The 20,501-nt window shown below is 29.5% G+C and overlaps 2 protein-coding genes across 7 annotated transcripts; both read left to right on the top strand.

Annotated features, from left to right (window-relative positions):
• The first annotated feature begins 959 nt into the window (after positions 1 to 959).
• LOC126844309 (chromatin remodeling regulator CECR2-like) lies at positions 960 to 8,135 on the top strand. 2 transcript variants are annotated; one of them, XR_007686561.1, is made up of 8 exons: positions 961 to 1,349; positions 2,916 to 3,016; positions 3,110 to 3,250; positions 5,048 to 5,329; positions 6,166 to 6,219; positions 6,296 to 6,361; positions 6,468 to 6,748; positions 7,195 to 7,317. XR_007686561.1 is itself a non-coding variant. In XM_050582421.1 (7 exons), exons 1-7 carry the CDS (start codon positions 1,343 to 1,345, stop codon positions 8,023 to 8,025), a joined length of 1,482 nt encoding a protein of 493 aa, XP_050438378.1. In that variant the 5' UTR covers positions 960 to 1,342; the 3' UTR covers positions 8,026 to 8,135. The 2 variants fall into 2 exon arrangements, 1 of the variants encoding a protein (XP_050438378.1); XM_050582421.1 differs by lacking the exon at positions 6,468 to 6,748 and having other exon boundaries at positions 960 to 1,349; positions 7,195 to 8,135.
• Positions 8,136 to 8,907: 772 nt separating this feature from the next.
• LOC126844587 (ethylmalonyl-CoA decarboxylase-like) lies at positions 8,908 to 20,501 on the top strand. 5 transcript variants are annotated; one of them, XM_050582880.1, is made up of 6 exons: positions 15,744 to 15,866; positions 16,347 to 16,491; positions 16,576 to 16,956; positions 17,809 to 18,023; positions 18,095 to 18,328; positions 19,424 to 20,501. In XM_050582880.1, coding segments are annotated over exons 3-6 (906 nt in total). In that variant the 5' UTR covers positions 15,744 to 15,866; positions 16,347 to 16,491; positions 16,576 to 16,954; the 3' UTR covers positions 19,879 to 20,501. The 5 variants fall into 5 exon arrangements, with proteins under 5 accessions (XP_050438833.1, XP_050438838.1, XP_050438835.1 ...); XM_050582879.1 differs by having other exon boundaries at positions 16,347 to 16,507; XM_050582876.1 differs by lacking the exons at positions 16,347 to 16,491; positions 16,576 to 16,956 and adding an exon at positions 8,908 to 9,572 and having other exon boundaries at positions 15,736 to 15,866.

The following is a 20,501-nucleotide window of genomic DNA, read 5'->3' as shown; positions in this document are numbered from 1 at the left end:
ATGAGACATTCAGGATGCTCTATGAGTACAATAAATGGTATTCATTTTTTATTAATTTTTAAATTATTTAAAATAGAACTCATATCTCATTAAAAAATTGTCTTACAAAAAAAATAATTTCAGATTTGAAATCAGGAGAAAAAATCTTGCTGAATTGATATGTAACATGATTTTTTGGTATCTGGCCACACATACGTCCACTGGGTGGCCGGCATGTGACTAATGCCAACATATGGCATGACACACATAATTAATACAAAATAACTCGTAAGAATATCTCGGAATTGAGAATAAAATTCTAACTGATAAAGATGTGTCACATGCCATATGTTGGTTTTGGTCACATGTCGGCCACTCGATACATAGTACATATAAATACATTAAATTGTCCTCCGAGAAAATGATCGACTTATTTCGCGAGCGGCATATACTACCCGTGTAATTTGTTATTAGCATAACGGGCAGCCAATAAAAATCAAGTATATTTAGGAATAGTAAAGTCTATATTCATTGATAAAATACAATGTATTTGTACTTAATCAATGGTATATTATTGAAAAATTGATTTCCCGTTACGCTCATAGACCTATAAAGAATGTTTATAGGTCTATGAGCGTAACGGGAAATAGTTACGCTACTATTTTATTTCTGAAGATAACAAATCGAAACGAATTAATGTGATCTGAAAATGTGCAATAACCTGTATACTACCACCATGATATATACTCAATGCTTAATGCTTATACTACTGGACGGAGCATCAGAGTAGGTCGCGAGGGGTGCGAGCACGGCAATCGTCGTATTTGGATATATACTATATAGATATCTTACTACACTGAGAACTCGAATACGCACGAGCACATGATCTAGTGACGTCATCGAGTCCCGTCGACAGCGCTGTCACGTCCGCTCTTTGGAACTACATGCATGCTCCGTAGTAGGATAAGGCCAATGAATTACCCCAGAAGTGCGTTAACCAAAATGGAGGTTGGATTTTTTTCCAGATTACTTGTTGTTGACAACAATACTAATATGATGATAATAGTAATATGATACACAAATCACAAGACACATTACACCTTATTCTTAGTACCGTCTATCACGTTGAGCAATGCGCCGTTAGTTTTAAATTATTAAGCTTTAAGTTTTAACCACCAACGTTGATGTGTGGGCTCACTGAGCTAGTACTATAAATTGATTACCTATTCTGCAATTGTTCAGTGATTTGAAAAATAAATTCACAAATACGTTAAATGCTTTCTTAACAAACCTTCGGACGAATATTTTATAACAATTATTTGGTAAGACTTCGAGTTGGACGAAACAATCCTTTGGAATCTCGATGGCAGGTAATAATATAAATGTAAATAGTGTAGGTATCAAATTTGTTTAATTCATTGAATGTAATAGTACCACTTCCCACTCAGTGTTATGATGTGCAACTTTTTATAACAATAAACGTAGAAAGGAATTAAATTTGTTGTACATAATTTGTACGGTGTTATCTTTTGATAAAAAAATGATTGCAATCTAATTTTTTGGTCGTGAGTGATTTTTAGTATTTTAAATAGTACTATCTTTTTTTTTCCATTAATATGTATCATTTTATTATAATTAGAGCTTGGGATTTTTCTTACTATCCTATTTTGCTTTTGTGCATGATATCTAGTAGTTGAGTCGGGGGAAGATATAGATCCGGTAACAAATTTAAAAAAAGAGGATTCTGAGGAACAAGTATACTTTACCAGACATCCTTTTTAGTGGTTTCTTTTGCCAAATTAGTGTTTTTTACACTGGTTACGAATCTGAAGTCAAAAGTGGGTATTACCATTTAAATTTCAAAAGTTGCTATCAAGAAAACTAAGTGGCAAGGGGGTTAAAAACAAACAAATTTCGAAAAATTGAGATCACATTTTATAAAAAATATATGAAAAATTAAAAATTAAAATTCTTAGTAAATCCTATGAGATAATGAGTAGTTCACGATACAATGATCATCCTGTGTACGTTTACTGAAGTATAAAACAAGTATGGATCTTGTTTTTTTTAAATGGGAACATTTCTTTTAATAAGTAGACTAACATTTTTAGAAAAATGTTAGTGTGAATTTTCATCAATCTGTTTGTTTGCTATGACTTTGCAAAGATATTACTTTTCGCCTTATAATTATATGTCTTCAGTTTTTGAAATTCCCATAGCCCATAAAATTTGTATTTATGTTCGCATTGTTTCAGAGATTATGTAAATTAAAAATTTAAACCCTAACAATTTTTAAAATTTTTTATCTACTTATTTATGGAATTCAGTCCAGACTTATACTACATATAAGCAATGAAAATAAAAATTGTCTAAGTATTAAAAAGTATAGTAAAATATGTATCTAAAGGTATAGATAATAAATAATTTTCAAAATATTCATATTTTCCCAGAAAATTAGTGTTTTACATTAGATAGATCACCCTGTATATGTTTAGTATTTAAGTTTCAAAAGTTAATACAAAAACATTACATTTTTTGAAAAATAGAAATCACAATGTTTAAGGAGTCTAGGACAAAATAGTTGCATTATTTATGAGTAATTTTCAACTAAATGCAAATGCTAAACTCTGTCTACACACTTTATTTTGTAACTTTGATAAGAAATATAGCAGTTTTCTAAAGTAGACTTGTTGTTTAAAGCTATAATAATATAGATTTTATTATAAACGTAGATATTTGTATTCCTTCATACATCATTCTATAGAATTGCATTTGCTCACCTTATTTATACGTTATTAGTTGTAAGAAATAGCAAAACCATCTCAAAGTTTACTTAAAATATTTGTTTATCAAAAATATGTATACTTTAATAATTGTTGTGAAATTTTTTTTACCCCTTCTAGACTTTTTGTAATTGTTTTTATTTTTTATTATAGATCTAAAGGAAATTCATGAATGGTGGGAGATACCAAGCATAGTACATCTTTGTAACACTCTAAGTTTGTGTTGCAAAGATATAAGTCCTCTGTCTATAGAAGTAAGCAAAATTAAAAATAACTGAAATATGATTGCCTTTTTTTAATGATTTACCTAAAATGAAAACATTTTATTGGTTATATACATTTAACAGAAATTTGAAGAAGGTATTTTCAATAACACTAGTTTGCTAATGAACATGGCTATACGATTTGTGAAAGTATGTGGTTTTTATGAATCGATTTCAGATAATTGGTGGTATTTTATGAAAACCTTGTTCAAAAACCATTGTTCAGTAAGTAGATTGTTATATTAGTATAACATGTTTGTAATAGATATACAATTAATTTATATTATTATTTATGAAGTAGTGCCTTAGTTCATAACTTAAAAAAAATTACAGTCTACTTAAAGCCAAAGGCTAAAATTATAAAACATGAAACATGCTTTAGCCTGCTGGCTCCTGGATAGTGATTATTTCTGATGTATAATCTCCTCAATGCAATTTATGATGATAGTCTAGTAAAATTATAATATGTTCTGGGCAAACGTTTTTTAATAGTCTTTTAATATCTGGCCTTAATCAATTAACTGGCAATATTTAGTATTTCGGCCAATGTAATGAACCTCGTGTATGACGACAACAACGTGCTGTTCAAAAAATGAACCCAGCAAGTGAATAGGGAATCTGAAATCTCCACCTCATCACCTTCTTGTCCCGACAAGGAACTGGCCGGCGTGGATCCTTTAAATGTAGCAAACCTTATACATGACGACTACGGCTTGTTATTATTTTGATGGCATCTTATATGTTATTATACGTTTAATGTAAGCACGCTACTTTAGTGTCGTTTTCAGGCTGGGTGGCCAAGGCTAAAGCATGTTCCATGCTAAAAAAAAAATCAGATTAAATTATTAATTTATTTTTGATTAAATACCTATATTTTGTGTACCTCGCGCCACGAGAGAAGTAACCCGTTGCTCGACCGAAACGCGTTCGATTCCGCGCATTGCCACCGATAGGCCACACCCACGGTTGACGGCGGCGCTGCATATATAAGGTGTATCATAACGTAAATTCGATACAGTGTGTCACAAGTCACAAGCTCACGTCTTACGTCTTTGAACCACGCGCTTGCTTTTACTGTTGAATTATTACATTATTATATTATTATTAAAATAATAATATAATAATATTATTTAAATATTTTTTAATTTAAATATTATAAAATAACAAAAATATACTTTATTTATATTATTATTACATTATTTACATAATTGTCGTTATTTTAACGTGGCTTTCCTTTGATTATACACGAAGGTTTGGGATGCGTCATTTCTTTGCCTGTACACAAAAACCTCTGACCTCACTTACCTTGTTGTAAAAATATGTTATAATAATAACATATTATATTTATAAATATTAATATTAATATTATATTATTAATATAATAAATTAATTATGTTATACTATCGTATATGTTTTCAATAAATAAATAATTATATTTGTAATTTATAAATGATAATATAATATAATCATTCACAATTATAATAAATAATATACAATCACTCTGTATATCGCTGGTTTTGCGCTGTATGCACGCCTCAGCGCGACACTGAATGGCACAAAGAGGGGGAGGAAATGGGGCCTCGGAACAGTCGCGGCCGTCAGTCGTGATGCGCGAAACGGGTTACTTCTCTCGTGGCGCAGAGTATAGTATATTCTATTCCAAAAGAGAACATAAGAGGCAGTAACCACTAACCAGTATATGTTTGGCAGTACGCATCTACTACGACTAGCTTTGGTTAGGTTCAGACAGAAACTGTTGTGTACTTAGAGCGCCACATTTTGGCGAGAGTAGGAGAAATTTGCCTCGCAACAGCTGCTAGCTGTCAGTACTCAGTCGTGATGCGCAAAACAAGTATGTTCTCTTTTGGATCAGAGTATATATAAATCCTTAAAATCAATAACTTAAAGAGCCTTCTCGTAAATGTGCTTTTATTCAAGGTTATGATTTCTCAGCAAGCGTTACTTATATATTGAATTTAAAATTATTTAGACTGTCACTATAAAATAATAATATTTTTGAAGGTGTATGGTTTTGAAGATCCACTTGCAACAGCTACATGTTTCGATGATTTGTTGACTAAAGAAAAAGTTAAAACATTGTATATACTTGGTCATTTGGTTTTGGATGTTGAAGATTTACAAGAAAAATTAGAAAATAAACCAGAAATATTGAGTAAACTGAATGTGAAACCACTGGGTTACGATCTAAACAAATCAGTATATTGGTATTTTGGTGGTACAAGATTATATAGGGAAGACTTTGATAATATTGAGGATCTTTCAGTTGACGTATTAGAATTGCTCGTAAGTTGTTATTTCCTTGTTTTATATAAATTATTATTAGGGTGGTTCAAACAAATTTTTTTTTATTAATTTTTGTTCTTCTCTTGAGAATATGTTATTTGGATAAAAAGATAATTTTTGATATTTTTTTTAGATTTTTTAACCCATTCCTAGATGTGGTGTTCAGGTCGATTTTATATCCTTTTTTTTTTTTAATAAATAAGTGCTTAAAAAAAATCTTTTATATGAAAATTATCAGCATAAATAAATAAATAAATGTTAAAAAGCATGTTTTTATTACACAAAAAAAATGTTTGAACCACCCTAATGATTATGTATTATTTACATATTGTATGTCTTAAAAAATCCTGACTTAATAACTCAATAATTGTGTTGGGTGAACATAAAATGTAATTAAATATCTAATCTGTTATTAGAATTTTGTCTATAGTTTGTAATTAATTTTCCATAATTTCAATTTATCAAAATAATACAGTTTTTACTTATTACATTTAATGAAACTGAAAAACGTATTAATCTTGAATATACAAATAATGAGTATCTATGATAATATGTATGTTTTATATTTACCCTTAAGAGTTATATTAATTAGTACACAGTGGCGGCTTATGGTTATTTATAACTGTGCAATAAATATGTATGTATATAGTTTTATTTATAGTTATATCAAATAACTGTTTTTTAATTATTACATATTTTTATTAAATCTTATATGTGCACCATACACTTAGTCACGAGCTGCCACTGTAGGTAGATAATAACTAAGAAGTTATTGTGTAAACTTCTTCATACTCGTGTTGCACATTAATAAATGCTGCCATGTTTTTAATGTCTAGAATCTTGAGCTAAATGAAACTATTTCCACAACAGTTATTAATGAGCCAAATGAAGTAAGTTATTTAAATGGAACACTTTTTATTAGTTAATTTTTTTTTTAATTATTGAATTAATTATTATTTTGTATAGACAATATCCTGTTTGAATAATCATTTTGAAGATACTGAGCAACCTGGCCATTCTCACTTGCAAAAAGTAAGTACTGTATAATGTGGTATAATAGTACATTTTTACTAGATGCTTAGTGTTTAATGTTTATAATATTATTTTTTGATCTAATTATTATCGTCATTAATTTTAGGCTGTATTGAAGTTTTAAATAGCTATAACTAAAGAAGAACTGATATTTCATAGATTTTAAAATTACCTATAATTTATTCAAATATACTCAAGTGTTGTGTTGCCATTTTGAACTTATTGCCACTGTTATTCAAAGTACTTATAGTTACAACAGTTAGACTGTAAATAAAGTTACCTGTCTTCGCACATTTGTTGTTTCTGTCGGCTATAGCCGACATCAGTCAAACGTATTTTAAATATTCTATATGTATAATAGAATGCTTTTATGAAGAAAAATAAAAGGTAACTGTTTGTTTGCGAATACTCATAAGTGATATACATTTTTTTTTAAATAACAATTAATGTGTTAACACAGAATCTGTGATTAATTTCAATTGTCAGCATACTACAGCACGGTATATCAAAATATCATAATTTGAATTATTTAAAGATTTGTTGGAGTTATAAAAAAAAAATGTAAAGTTTAGCTTGGAGATATTTTAATTGAGGATTGTATATGACTTTTTGTGTACAGACATTTGTCTGTACAACATATTTTAATTTTACCTACATATTTTTACGAAAAACATTATTTAAGCTAATAGGACTGGGGGGGAAGTAATACCTTCCAAGGTTAGTCTCGACACCCCCGATTTCTATGGATGCACAAGCTCGAAAAAAAAAACTTAATAAGACTAAATATGTTTGATGTATTTATTTATATATATATTTTTTTTTAATTTCCTTAGAAAGTCCAAAGAGTTTTTCAAAATGACCCATATCCATCTTCAATATTGGGTCCTGGAAAGTGGAAATTAATATGTGATGATAAGGATAGTTGGCATTTTCTGTCAGATAAAACAAGATACAGCCGTAATATTAACATTAAAATGCTGCACAAATGTGTTTGTCAAATTATCGAAAAATATAATATTCATAAAAGAGATAAACCTAAATACCATTATATAACTCACTCCAGTCAAATTTTAAAGCGTTTAAGATCATTTGAAATTAACAAAAAGTCTTTACACGAAAAGACTAGGAAAAGACTAGAAAAATACGACACTAATAATGTATTCAAAGATGAACCTGCCATAGAAGAAAAAAAATTGACTTCAAATTTACAATTAGATCTGAAGCCAGTAGTAGTACTGGTTGACATTTATAAAAATACAAGTAGCTCTAACCGCTTAGTTAACAAAAGAATGGTCCAGATGCAAGAAGCTGTTAACAATCAAACATCAATTTCGAATGTACAAAAAAAATCCTCCAGTCCATTAAAAACAATAGCAAATAAACCCAATACTGAACTATCAAAACTTCAAGATATGGACACCAATCAACTCCTGCAACGATCCAGTAATAATAAACCTAATGTTGGACTGGATTTAATTAAGGTAAGACAAGACTGTCTGCAAAGAGTAGTCAGAGTCATTATAGAACGCTATGACCAAGAAAATATGCACAATACTTATTACATTGAAAGTAATAACCATAAGCGTTTACGAACATCAACTCGATTAGGGACGGAGACGAAACATCTTCCACTAAAAGATTTCTCATGTGATGGTCCTATTTAATTTTGTTTAAATTACTTTTATAGTCACAGTGTATTTTTTTTTGTGTGTACATAAACAACATTTGGGAATATATACTATAATAATTTTAATACTTGTAAAATGTTAGTATCATATAACTTTATTTTTTAAATATATATTTAAGTAAAAAAAAGTCATACTTAAGTCTTTACCTAGTATTAAGAATTAGTTCAATAGATAATAATTTTATTACAACTTGTGTATACTAATTACTGGCTATATAATTGACTACCATTATAGCGATAAATCTAAGTATGACAGTACAGTCAGGTTTTGTCATTGTAAGGATTTTTTTCTACTGAAAGTGACAATATCACTAAAATAAACGCTTTGATGTGTATCTTTAGACATATATCAAAGCGTTTATTTTATATATATATGTAATACTATGGTAATTTTCCCTGTTTTTTATTGGGTTTTGAGTTTTCCTTAATAAAAATAAAATTTGTTTACAGATTTTTTAAAAATTAAATATGTTATAGCCTCACTCTAGATCTATCTGTAGTCTAATTGAAAATCTGGGTAGAAAAAGGAAAAATAAACTGATCAGCCATTTTGTAGCTGAAAGTTTTACTCATATTATGAGAGTAAAAATGAAAATATTTAATTGAAACTTCATTTATTAATTTAGTAAAAATTATATTGGAAATAAACAATTTTCCGAAAATTGGGTGATAAGGAATATTATCTTTTTTTCACTCAGTTGTTCAATTTTCAGATCTAAAGGCCTAAATTGCTTTAAAATGAAAAATAAAAAAAAAGATTGTACCCCTTTTAGAGGAAAGGGGATTGTGATTTAGTATTGGTTTATCAACATTTATTGATAGTAGGTACATTTTCTTAACCTTTCGTGGACAAGGTGGGGCAAATACTGCCCCACAATTAGTGGTTTTTGTGGCCGTATTCACCCTACCTTATTGACGTAGGGTTAAGAATATTCCATACCAATTTGGAACTAATTTGACTCTATAAAAAAGTTATAGCGTACCATAATTTTAAGTTGAAAAATATGTAAATTTTTTGGGCGTTTTTCTCGAATTTGAAGAAGGGGGAATATTTTAAGTTTTGGCTCAATAAACCTTTCAGGTACGATTTCTGATCTATAGAGAATTGCCATATAAAGAAATCGGTTCATTGGGTTTAAAAGTCAAAAGATACCGTGGTACCAAAGAAAAAAAAAGAAAAATAACAAAAACACATCATTGTAAAAACAAGGACCTTCTCAGCTACGAATCGAAGCTAAAAAATAAATAAAACGTAACCTACATATTGATAAATTGAAGTGATGTTTAACGCGTTACGAGTTACCACATTAATTTTATCGCCGTTTATATAGTATCACAATATTATTATGACCTTCGCCCAGTAGACCTGTTTGATAAAAAAAAAAACAATAGCCAATGCGCAATCACCGAATGCAAATGTAAAAATTATACTAACCGGTACCCAAGTCAAATGTTCACTACAGTGTCATAAAATATACATATATACATTTGGATCGCATCGGACACATCAACCAGACGAAAAAGGTAATCGTAATTTTAACATTTTGTTATTGTCTATCTAAATAATATAAATAATTTTCCAGTTGACTATTTGCTCAGAAGAAATTACCTAGAACTGCTATCTACTGAAATAATTTATTAATACATATTCTGGTTTAATAATTTGTTATAACTTGCTTAAAACATATTCTCAGAGTATTACTTCTATTAATAATAATATTGTATACTTTCTTATTTCGTAGTTTTTTTATTTGAAAATTACGGGGTGCTATATTTTTTTTTTAAATATCGATTAATTCCAAATTTGTAAAGAAAATTCTAAGATATAGTATTATCGATATACCTACATTGACAAACCAAAAAAATATCATAAATCCTTTATCCTAGAAAGGGTAGAAACTTTTTCTTCATTTCGAATTGTATGTGTAGTTTTAGGGCTTAATGTCTAATAATTATACTGGTGAGTGGTGGTAGATATAGAGTGGGGCTAAACCATATACAATTTTCTCAAAAATGTGTAGTTGATTTTTTTTTTATTAAAGAAAAATAAAAAAAAATGGAGAAAAACTATGGTGTTGGTGAGTTTGGCACGGCTGTTAATTAACTGGTTAGCCGTTAGCGACTAGCGATTGCATAACTGCATCATGTTGGCCGTTGCATATCGAGCTATGATAGAGCGGCCACCAATAGTTCTTATCTATAAGTATGAAAAAATGAGATACTGCTAGCGCTCCTCGTGGAACTTACTATGTTTTCCCTGGTGATCCTTGTTATATTGGGTTGCTACAGTTACCACGAATGTTGCATGCCACGACTTGTAGTTACTCCGACATTGCTTTATCAGTCATTTGCCACGAATATAATCTACTTCGAATATACAATTGCTACGATTAGACGGTTAGTCCGAATTTAACATACTCCGACATCGTAAAGTAATTAAATGAATCATACAACAGTTAACTCGATATTGTGATACCACGAAAGTATTTTACTTCGACTATACATGATAAGAATACTTGACCACCGGGCACCGACTATTCCGTGAATTCTATGATAGTATAATGAAAATATATTATATATTATTGTCAGTATTTGTATGTCTTAGATTTGGAGCTCGTTTGGTGTACAAACAGGGAAATTACAAATTACTATTTAAATATAGTTGTCGCTAGTACTGTATTGTGGGCCTAATGAGTTAATTTCTGTAATGGGCCGAACACTGTCCATTCCGCAACTAAATCCAACTCTACACAAAAGTTTTTGACTAACTACTGATAAATTTAAAGACAGAATCGGGTTATTGTACATAATGAATTTAATATATTAAATTCATTAATTACGTTTTATAGTGTATTCTTTATTATCAATTGCACATTTTAGTTTACAGTATATCTTTCTTTTAATTATTGGTTAAAAACCTTAGGCAAGGGCAACAAAGGGCATTGTAAGGGTTATATTTAATTAGTTGACATACATAATTGAATACAGCAGGCTATACATTTGAAATAGAAAAGTTAAACAAAAAAGATAGAAGAATTTTATAAGCAATTTTTTTTATACAAATAAGTAAATATTAACTAGGCACTATATCGCAACATAATGGATTAAGGGATACCAGAAAGGACCATGGCCCGCTCACTCAGGGCTCACAACATCATGGGATCTTTCAAGATCGATAAAAGACAATTAACATAATTAACAACATTAAAATGTAGCTTTATCCCATTTAGTGATTAGATAGTGTAATTATTTTTTAAATATTCTGTCGAGGTTAGAGCAAACAAATTTTAAGCATAATATATATATTTGAGATTTTTAAAATCATTCATAAATAATTATTACATTTTTAGTACTTAGGAAATATCATTAACGGCCGTTTATAGTAGTTTGGGTAAAATTTAAGTACAGTTTAGCCTATAATTTTAACACTAGTTAGGAATATAAATATTTGGTTTTTTTTTTTGTCAAAACAGATAATTTTAATAATATTATTAATTTCTGAAAATAAAATGATTTTATTAGTCGTTTGCGTGTTACAATGTACGTGGCGGTGGCAATCACGTTGTATATGATTATGTATTTACTATTTATAATAATAATTCTATCAAAATTAAAATGAGAAATCTTACAGAATCTAAAATATATAGATTATAGAGAATTTTTATAGGTTATTATATCTACATATAATCTAATTTCTAAAACAAAAATTGTTATAAACAAAACTGAATCACGGACGTACAATTAAAATATTATTAAATTGTTAATATTTTTAAATTTATTATTATAATATTCATTATTGAAAATAATAAGTATCAGTAAAATGTTATCATTTCTACAATCATTTATTTTGTAAATAACAAATTATTATAAAGAATATGCGTGTCCATGGAGATGCATTTTAATTTTATATTATGTTGTCTTTTGTAAAACTTACAAAATGTTACTTGGTATTGTTTTTTTAACGCTCATACCAATTTTAATGGTGAGTCCTCCCCTAACAACTTAACGTGAGCCTCACTCCTCCATAAATCCGGCCTTGTGTTAAAATGTTAACAATACAAAATGCATAAATCACATTAGACCTACTAAAATTTGGTTAGGTCAGTCCTTGAATATGCTTTTATTTTGAATTATAACATAGTCTACTTATCAATTTTGTAAAATTGATCCAGAAATGATTCCTATATTTTTTACTTTTTAAAGTTTTAAGAAAATAAAGCCAATTGTTGAATCGTCTGTAAAATACTATGTTGACAGAATTTAAATGATATATTTTTAAATATATCATATAAATAAATAACTATATCATAAATTATATAAATATAAGACTGTTCTGAAAAATGATGATTGGATTCATTTATTGTACTAAATATTAGTTTACGATTTTATACGCAATTTTACGTTTCTACACAACGACAAATTTATCTCGGTCCAGTAAACCGAATTATAACTCGTGTAATTCAATTCAAAATGTTGGCTTTTTGAGTGCTCTCAATAAGCACTTTTAACTTAGCTTATTTATTATTTACATTTGTTATTTATAGTCTTCTATTAACTCTACAAGTTTTTTATACTTATTTTATTTTTCTCTACACATTTAGTTGTAATTGGTAAATAATTTGTCAAGTTTATTGCATATTGTTGTACATATTTAAATAAATTATTGTAAAACTTGTTGTAAACAAATTGTAAATTGCCTCATTAGCGTAAATTTATTACTATTATAAATACATTATTGTTATTATTATTAAAAAACATACATTTTCAATATAGTGTTAAGGACAATTTTATCATTCGGCGGTTAAAATGTCGTTTATCTAATATCGGTTTAAGATTAATCGGAGATTAAAAAAATTCTGAATTTATCAATCAAATTTAATCCTAGCTTAAGTAAAGTGGGTTTTACAAACAGAAGGTTTATTTATTAATAATTATTAATTAAAGTAAGTTACAACGTTAAAATAAAAATGTTGTTAACTTTATATTGGTAAATATCATCTGCTAGCGGTGCTTAATTAGACATACTTCTCAATGTTGGATTTTAATTTTTAATATATGTATGCATTTTTCGACAAATTTTCTAGGTTTTTTAGGAAGGCAATTTGCAATTTTCTCTTTTGAAGATCTCCAAAATTATTTTTTTGAAAATTCAATGATAATTTATTCCCGAATTACATTTGAATTTATTTTAGGCATAACATTTTAAATAAAAAATGGGCTTCCTAAGAAACCCAGACAATTTGACAACAAATCCACACATACTTTAAAAATTAAAATCCAACATCGAGAATTATGTCTAATTAAGCACCGCTAAAACGCATGAAAACTAGTTGTGCTCCGACCCCTTAAAGGGGTAGATTTACTAAACTCTCACAATGTATAGGGAAACACTTTATCAATGGGGTGGCGTTTTTATTTCTTTGATATTTATACTTAATATTTTTTTATAAAAAACACGCTGCTGTCCACTTAATGTTATTTTAACTTTGAGTTACTTCTTGCTGAACAATTTTAAACTTGTTTTTACTCAGATGAATACATGCGAAAAAATCTTGGCCATCCCATATGGTTATGTCAATTTTTGTCGACAATAAACAAGGTCTTCGAATTTCGTTAAAATATTGGTTTATAATATAACCTAAAAAATAAACTTCTGCGTCACTATTATGGTCGCTACTACTGCTACTAATCTAATTATTTCAGTCATCTAGAATTAAATATGCATACAATTTATATCAAACGTGTAGGTAATACAATATTTATAATTTAAGCATCCGTTTTGAATTGAATTGGTAGTTACATTGAAATAACTACATACAATGTAACTGTTAATTCTATGTTTTGTTACATGCAATCATAAAGTATACCTCATCACTATAATTCGATAAAAAGTTTTAAGTGTGTAAAAGCAAGCAAATAACTAATAATATTATAGGAATATTGTATTATAAAACAATAGGTAGTAGATATTTCAGTAAAATTAAATATTACTTGATAATATTGATACTAATCTCAATTCTCAGTTTAAAGTTTTTAACTAACTATAATATGCTAACTAACTGTGATTAATATTCAGCTAAAATTTAACCGAAAGAGTCAAATAGATAAAGTCAATTTTTTAGTTTAACAAAGATTAACATTAAATAAAGTGTAAATTATTTTAACAAGCAGTTGATAAAATGACCTTAAGTATACTATATTTGTATCGATAAAGTAACAGAGTGAATAAGTATTACAATTTTACAGTTTATCAATTTATTATTTATAGTTTTATATAAATTAGTTGTTGGGTCATGTCAGTGTAAATGGAATTTAAGGTCCATATAATGTTTATCAATGTAAATGTCCTTTAAAATAGCGAAATCATAACATTAAGATTTTTTGATAAGTCATGTCGATGTTACTGGAATTCGAGGTAAATGTAATTCGTAGCAATAATTAAAAATGGAACTTCGATGTAACTGTAAATCGTGGCATAAAAAAAATTAACGAAAACTTATTTTCGTTGTAAATGTATTCGTGTCAATTGTCGTCGAAGCAATTGTCATTCGTAACAAAAATGTCGGAGTAACATAACATCGTAGCACGCAACATTCGTGGTAACTGTGTTATCCCGTTATATTCATTCGCGTTTATGATAATAGCCGGTTTATTAGTGTTGACTGTTGAAAAATTAGTTAACGGGAAAAATCTCGTCGCGTCGTACCTAGTCTGATTATGATTTATGATAGTTGTTTTTGATTACAATACTGAAAAACGTGTTAAATTTTTTTTTTTTAAATAACAAACTGTTATCATGATGTATAAAGTTTGAATTTTGGAAATCGAAGCCCTAAGCAGACTATAAGAATGTATAGTATATTGTATACTCAATGTAAACTCAATAATACAATTTGCACTTGTGTATATAATTTATAAATTATATACATATTTATATTTTTTTTAAATAGTAACGTATATTATATATACCTACAGGTGTTAAATAAAAATAAAATGTTTATAAAAATCAAAAGTACTCAATCAAATTCGTTTTCTTTTGGTTTTAATTTCAACATTGTATTTGAAAATATATCTTATACATTATGATTGAAAGTTGTTAATTTATTTCGAGTTTTTTATTCTAACATATTTTATGTCGATAGTTTTACCTACAGTATTTTTTTTAGATGAAAATAGTAAGATTTTTGAAAATCCTGATTGAAAATGTCATCCCTAGGGTTATATGATTGTATATTGACTATGTACTTGTTATCTATTGTGTGGCTATACCGATAACGGGTGCCGTGCCCGGCCGCGGACCGATCCGATAATAGGTTTGATTTAGTTTAGTTCATAGTTGTTACCTGACGTCCTGACCATAGCCATTACCTGACGACCGGATGGCTTGGTCTCAATAATGTATTTGAAAGTGTAAATAAACGAAAATAATAATAATTGTATTAGCAGTGCTTTCTGTTTATTTTATTAAAACTAACTCCTTTGGTTGTGCTGTTTAGACAACCAACAGTTCAAAAGTGGGATTTTGTCATAGATATGAGATATACACTAATTTGATTAGTATAATTATATATCTGAGACATCATAATATTATGTTGATTTACCCTGCCACAAAGGTTTCGGTTTTGCCCTCGTTTATATTATTATATATTTGTAATTTGATGATAATAATTAACATTTATCTACATAGATTATAGTCATCGTTGCCTGCATACTAAACTCGCATTGGTCTTAGTGATTTGCTGAACAACTATTATTCAACATGCACAAATATTTGACCATAAGAAAAGCGTTAGATGACTTTGTCCGTCTACAAATTTGGTAGGTATCATTAAGTATATTTTTATTTTTACGTGTGAACGAATTCTTGGAAATTTTAAATTTTCGACATTACGACGACATCAGGTCGATTTTTAGAATTCTCGATCAAAATCGAGATAATTGACTTCCCAACAAATCAATAAATGTTGGGAAAAAAATCGATTTTCTCGAAGTATTGAATAACTTGACGTATATAAATTATAATATATCATATATGTTGAGATACATCGAAGGGTATCAGAGTGGAAGTTGGTGTAAAATAATACAAAAATTGCATTGAATAAATTAAAAGTGGTGGCAGGTTGCAGGTCACAATAATTATCTAAAGTACAAATTCCAATTTTTTTTTTTTTTTTTTGTTAAAATACGTTTATACGTTTTGCGTGGACCTATTAATTGAAAATACCTATTTTTAATTAAAAAATTTCTAAAAACCAGTATTCATTATTAGTTAAATAATAATAAATTATACAATTTTAGATTCACGCAAAGGCCGGTAAGTTAAGGAAAAAATGCGTCGACCCTCATGTCAATCGGATTAAAATTCATCGAGTTACATTGTACGGTGTCTGAAATATTTATTTTTTGAGAAAAACACGTTTAAAGTTTGCGGCGTGCGTTGTTGGTAGATCACCTTCCGGGTTTGAATTTTTTTTTTGTACATTTTGTCCATTTTTAATGATATTTTTTTCGATAATACCTCCATTAGTGTCAAAATAACAACAAGAGATTTTGGAACATAACGCCAAGTCAAAACAGAGAGTACAAAAAATCAAAAATTGGAAGATTAGACTGAGATAAGGATTTTAGAAGAAATTTACCTGCAAGCCAACGACACCTAATATTAAAAGGACAGCAAGTTTTTACTTCGAAGGCTGGGAGAGGCGTAGATCTAACATAACCCAAAATACTTCTAAGTCAAAAAGCTTGTAAATTTTTTTCCAATTGGAAGTGGAGGCTGAACCGAAGAGAAAACATCCATAATCAAGTTTGAAGTATTAAATAATTAACTGTAAAGCACCGGTTGTACACCAGACAAGAGACCGGTTTCCTCGACGCTGAGTCGACGGTCGCCGTCCCACTTTTACATGTAATCATTGATTATAAATAATAACAATATTAATAATTTAATTAACATGTTGGAGACAAAAGACTAGTCAAGAATAGACTTTGTACAAATTTAAAATTTTTCTGTCAAGCTGTTGTCAATATTAAAGATTTACGTCATATTATTTATTAAAATTGTACGTCATTGTTTTTTAAATAATTAATTAATAAATCAAGAAATCCTTCATTGTAACGATTTAAAACATTTTATCCGTCGGTTTTTTTTTCTTTGACGCCAAGATAGAAAATGTTCTATCTTCATCGTCTTCCTCAGCCAGAAGAGGAGTTAAAATATTGTTGTTATTAATAATACTTTTATCCATATTGCACCTACAATTTCTCAAACTCGCGTGCACACTTGGACAGATTTAAAACTAGACTGAAAATATATTACCGATTGCGATGGCTGGTTGTAAAATATAATTATTTCGCGACGACATATCGCCTCTATCAGACCATTACATCAAACTATAGTCTTGGAGAATATGACTAAATTATTCTCCAAGTTTTTAAATTTATTACGAGTATAAAATAGAGAAGTAATAAAATTGTGTTAAAATTAAACTGAAGTTAAAAAAAAATCAAGGGAACTTATCTTCTGGTAGCAGTGTATTAGGAAAGCTGGGTAGGGAAATGTGAGTGTCTTTCCACATTGCGCTACAAAGTACGCTCCGTATTGTCATTTGCATACGTACGCTTACCCGTTAGCAACTAGCAAGTAGCTCGCAAAATATTTGTCCATATCTAAATTTAAATTATACTTATATTATGTTTTAAAATACTTGTACTGATTTAATGAATGCTTTATTAATTTTACCTGCTCGGTTTTTTCTAGGTCTACGAGATTTACAAGTTCTACGAGTAAAATGGCGAGTAATCCTGTCAGGAATTGCCCTTGCCTATTGTATGCGGGACCTGAACCGTCTATAGATGAAGCAAGAGCGACCATGTCAACATTTTTCGGAGGATCTGTGGACTTGGAGAAGGACGAAGTGAACTGTATTGCCAAAATCAAACTGAACTATACTCAGATTAAGAACGCTATTAGCGGTAACAAAACAATAAGTACATATTCATTTCGATTGATACATGACTAATACTTGTGAGCTGGGGTTGTGTAGGGAAGATGATGGTCGACTTGGAGGGAATTGTGGACGAGCTGGAACAGTGGGGAAAATGCAAAGGAGCATTGCTGCACGGAGCAGATGGTAATTTCTGTTCAGGAGGCGACTTGAATATGGCGAGGAAGGCAAATAACCCGGAGTCGGGTTATGCCATGTCTACGTACATGCATGCAATTTTGAACAGATTCCAAATGTTGCCATTTATCACCGTTGCTTATATAGACGGCATAGGTAATTTTACATAATAATAATATATTTAAGTGTCATAATAAATTAATGCGTCATCGGTTGATCTACCTGTTATAAAGCAAAATTGATTTTTAGTAAAACGATTATTATTATTTAAAAATTACTAATTCTCTTTTTTAAGCATTTTTCATAGATGTATGATATTAATAATGATAAAGCTAAGTAGGAATGAGGTTGGGGTGGGAATGGGGTGGAGGAGGGTGGGAATGGGGTCATATTTTTATGAATTCTTTTAAGCCAGATATTAAACACTAAAATATTAGCCAGAAACTTGATATGTTTTTTAATATACTAGCCACCTTAGATACTAGCATGTTATGCTTATTAATTAAGATATAGTACATTAACTATAAGTCCACCACTACTCTAAATTTACTCGGTACTTCAACGAGACATGAAAATGATCTTTCGTGGTTCCAGACTCGGCTGAAAAATGTTTTTATTATTTAGATAGTCCCCACTTACAGTAATCATACAGTTTAATTATTTTTAAGTTGTCTTTTTCTATGTTATCAATAAAAATCCACAACCTTTGCGTAACATGAAAAATGCTTCATAGAGTAATCTAATTTTAAACAAATCTTTTGCTTGCTTTGATCTCTTTAAAACAACATTTTATTCCTATACGCTTTAAGAAGATGCTACATACCCATAATTTTTGCATCATTATATTAGAATTAGCATTATTAACAATGAATGTCCTGATACTCCTTACAAGTACTTGTCTGCGGTCTGTAAACACTTTGAATATTTAAAGAATAATATAGTGTTCTAGGTATATTACTTATTGACTCGACTTTTTTTCAACGTTTGAGGTTTGTCTTTGGACCTTGCTCATTCTCCATTTGTACGTAAAGTTAATAATTTTAGGTACCTAGTATTGAACTCAATCATAAGCTCTATCCCTTACCCCGTGCCCCAATAAATTTCACTTATGAATAACTAACACTAAATAGAGTGTACTAACAAGTTAACTGTCGAGCTAATTTTCTACACGACTACTAAATACGGTACTCATAGCAGTCAACTTGTTAAAATAATATTCATAGTAATAACTAATACAAGTACTATTTTTAGGTGCTCTGGGTGGTGGTGCCGAACTGAGCACCGCCTGCGATTACCGACTGATGTGTGACGACAGAACGACGGTCATCGGGTTTGTACACGGCCGAATGGGCTTGGTGCCGGCCTGGGGTGCTACCGGCCGGTTGTTAGCCATTGTCGGCCGCCAAAAAGCCACGGACTTGCTCTTGGACGCCAAGCCAGTGCCGGCCGAATACGCCTTGCGAATAGGTCTGGCGGATGACACGGTAGCTACACTTTCGGACGCCGTCAACTGGCTGTTACGAAAAGTCGGCAGAAATCACGTAGACGTGATTAAAGCCATCAAGTACACTAGGTCAACATACGACAAGCATTGCAAATGGCAAGAGTGCGCTGGACAAATGGAACGAAAAATATTCGCTCCACTTTGGGGTGGATCCGCTAACCGCGAAGCCCTTAGTAAGAACATTAAACATAACACGTCATGAATAATGTTTTCTTCGTACTTAATATAACACATAAATCCAGTGCAACTTTTAATCTAGCTGCATTAAGGCGGTGCCAACAGACGGCACAAGATTTTGACTGTCGATAAATAACGGTAATAGGTACTTAGAAAACTAACACCTACTTAAAAATAACGGCAAAGTAAAAATTTAACTACAGTTGGGTCAAGGCAGTGTTTAAATTTAAGAACGGGTAATGTTTGTCGTTAAAAACTTTCTAGAATTCCATTGGCAAAGGGTTTGAGATCTATACCGCTGTACACCTTTTATTTTTATAGAAATCAATTAATTATTATCTACTAGGTTTGTACTATGTGGTATAAAATAATTATTTTAATTAAGTATGTTTTGATGTCCTAGTATACAAATTTAGTATTTTTTTTAAAAAATAATTATAACTTTCAACACTAAAATTTATTTGCAATATTACGTCTAATTTATACACTCTATACATTTTAGACAACATTTTTGAACAAATTAATTGTCGTTTTGTTTTTATAATTATGTTAAGTTTCTTACGTTAAAAATGTTTTAAATAAATATGTCTATGGTACATGTACTACATACGAATATTATATAGTATATTAAAATATCTTTACTTTGTA

The sequence above is a fragment of the Adelges cooleyi genome, unplaced genomic scaffold, assembly GCF_023614345.1.
Source record: "Adelges cooleyi isolate 19-005CV unplaced genomic scaffold, UGA_ACOO_1.1 ACOO_flye_CR_arks_rails_tigmint_CR_PRNA_651, whole genome shotgun sequence".
Classification (NCBI taxonomy): domain Eukaryota; kingdom Metazoa; phylum Arthropoda; class Insecta; order Hemiptera; family Adelgidae; genus Adelges; species Adelges cooleyi.
Note: the sequence above shows the minus strand (reverse complement) of the source record. Positions and strands in the feature narration are given on the sequence as shown.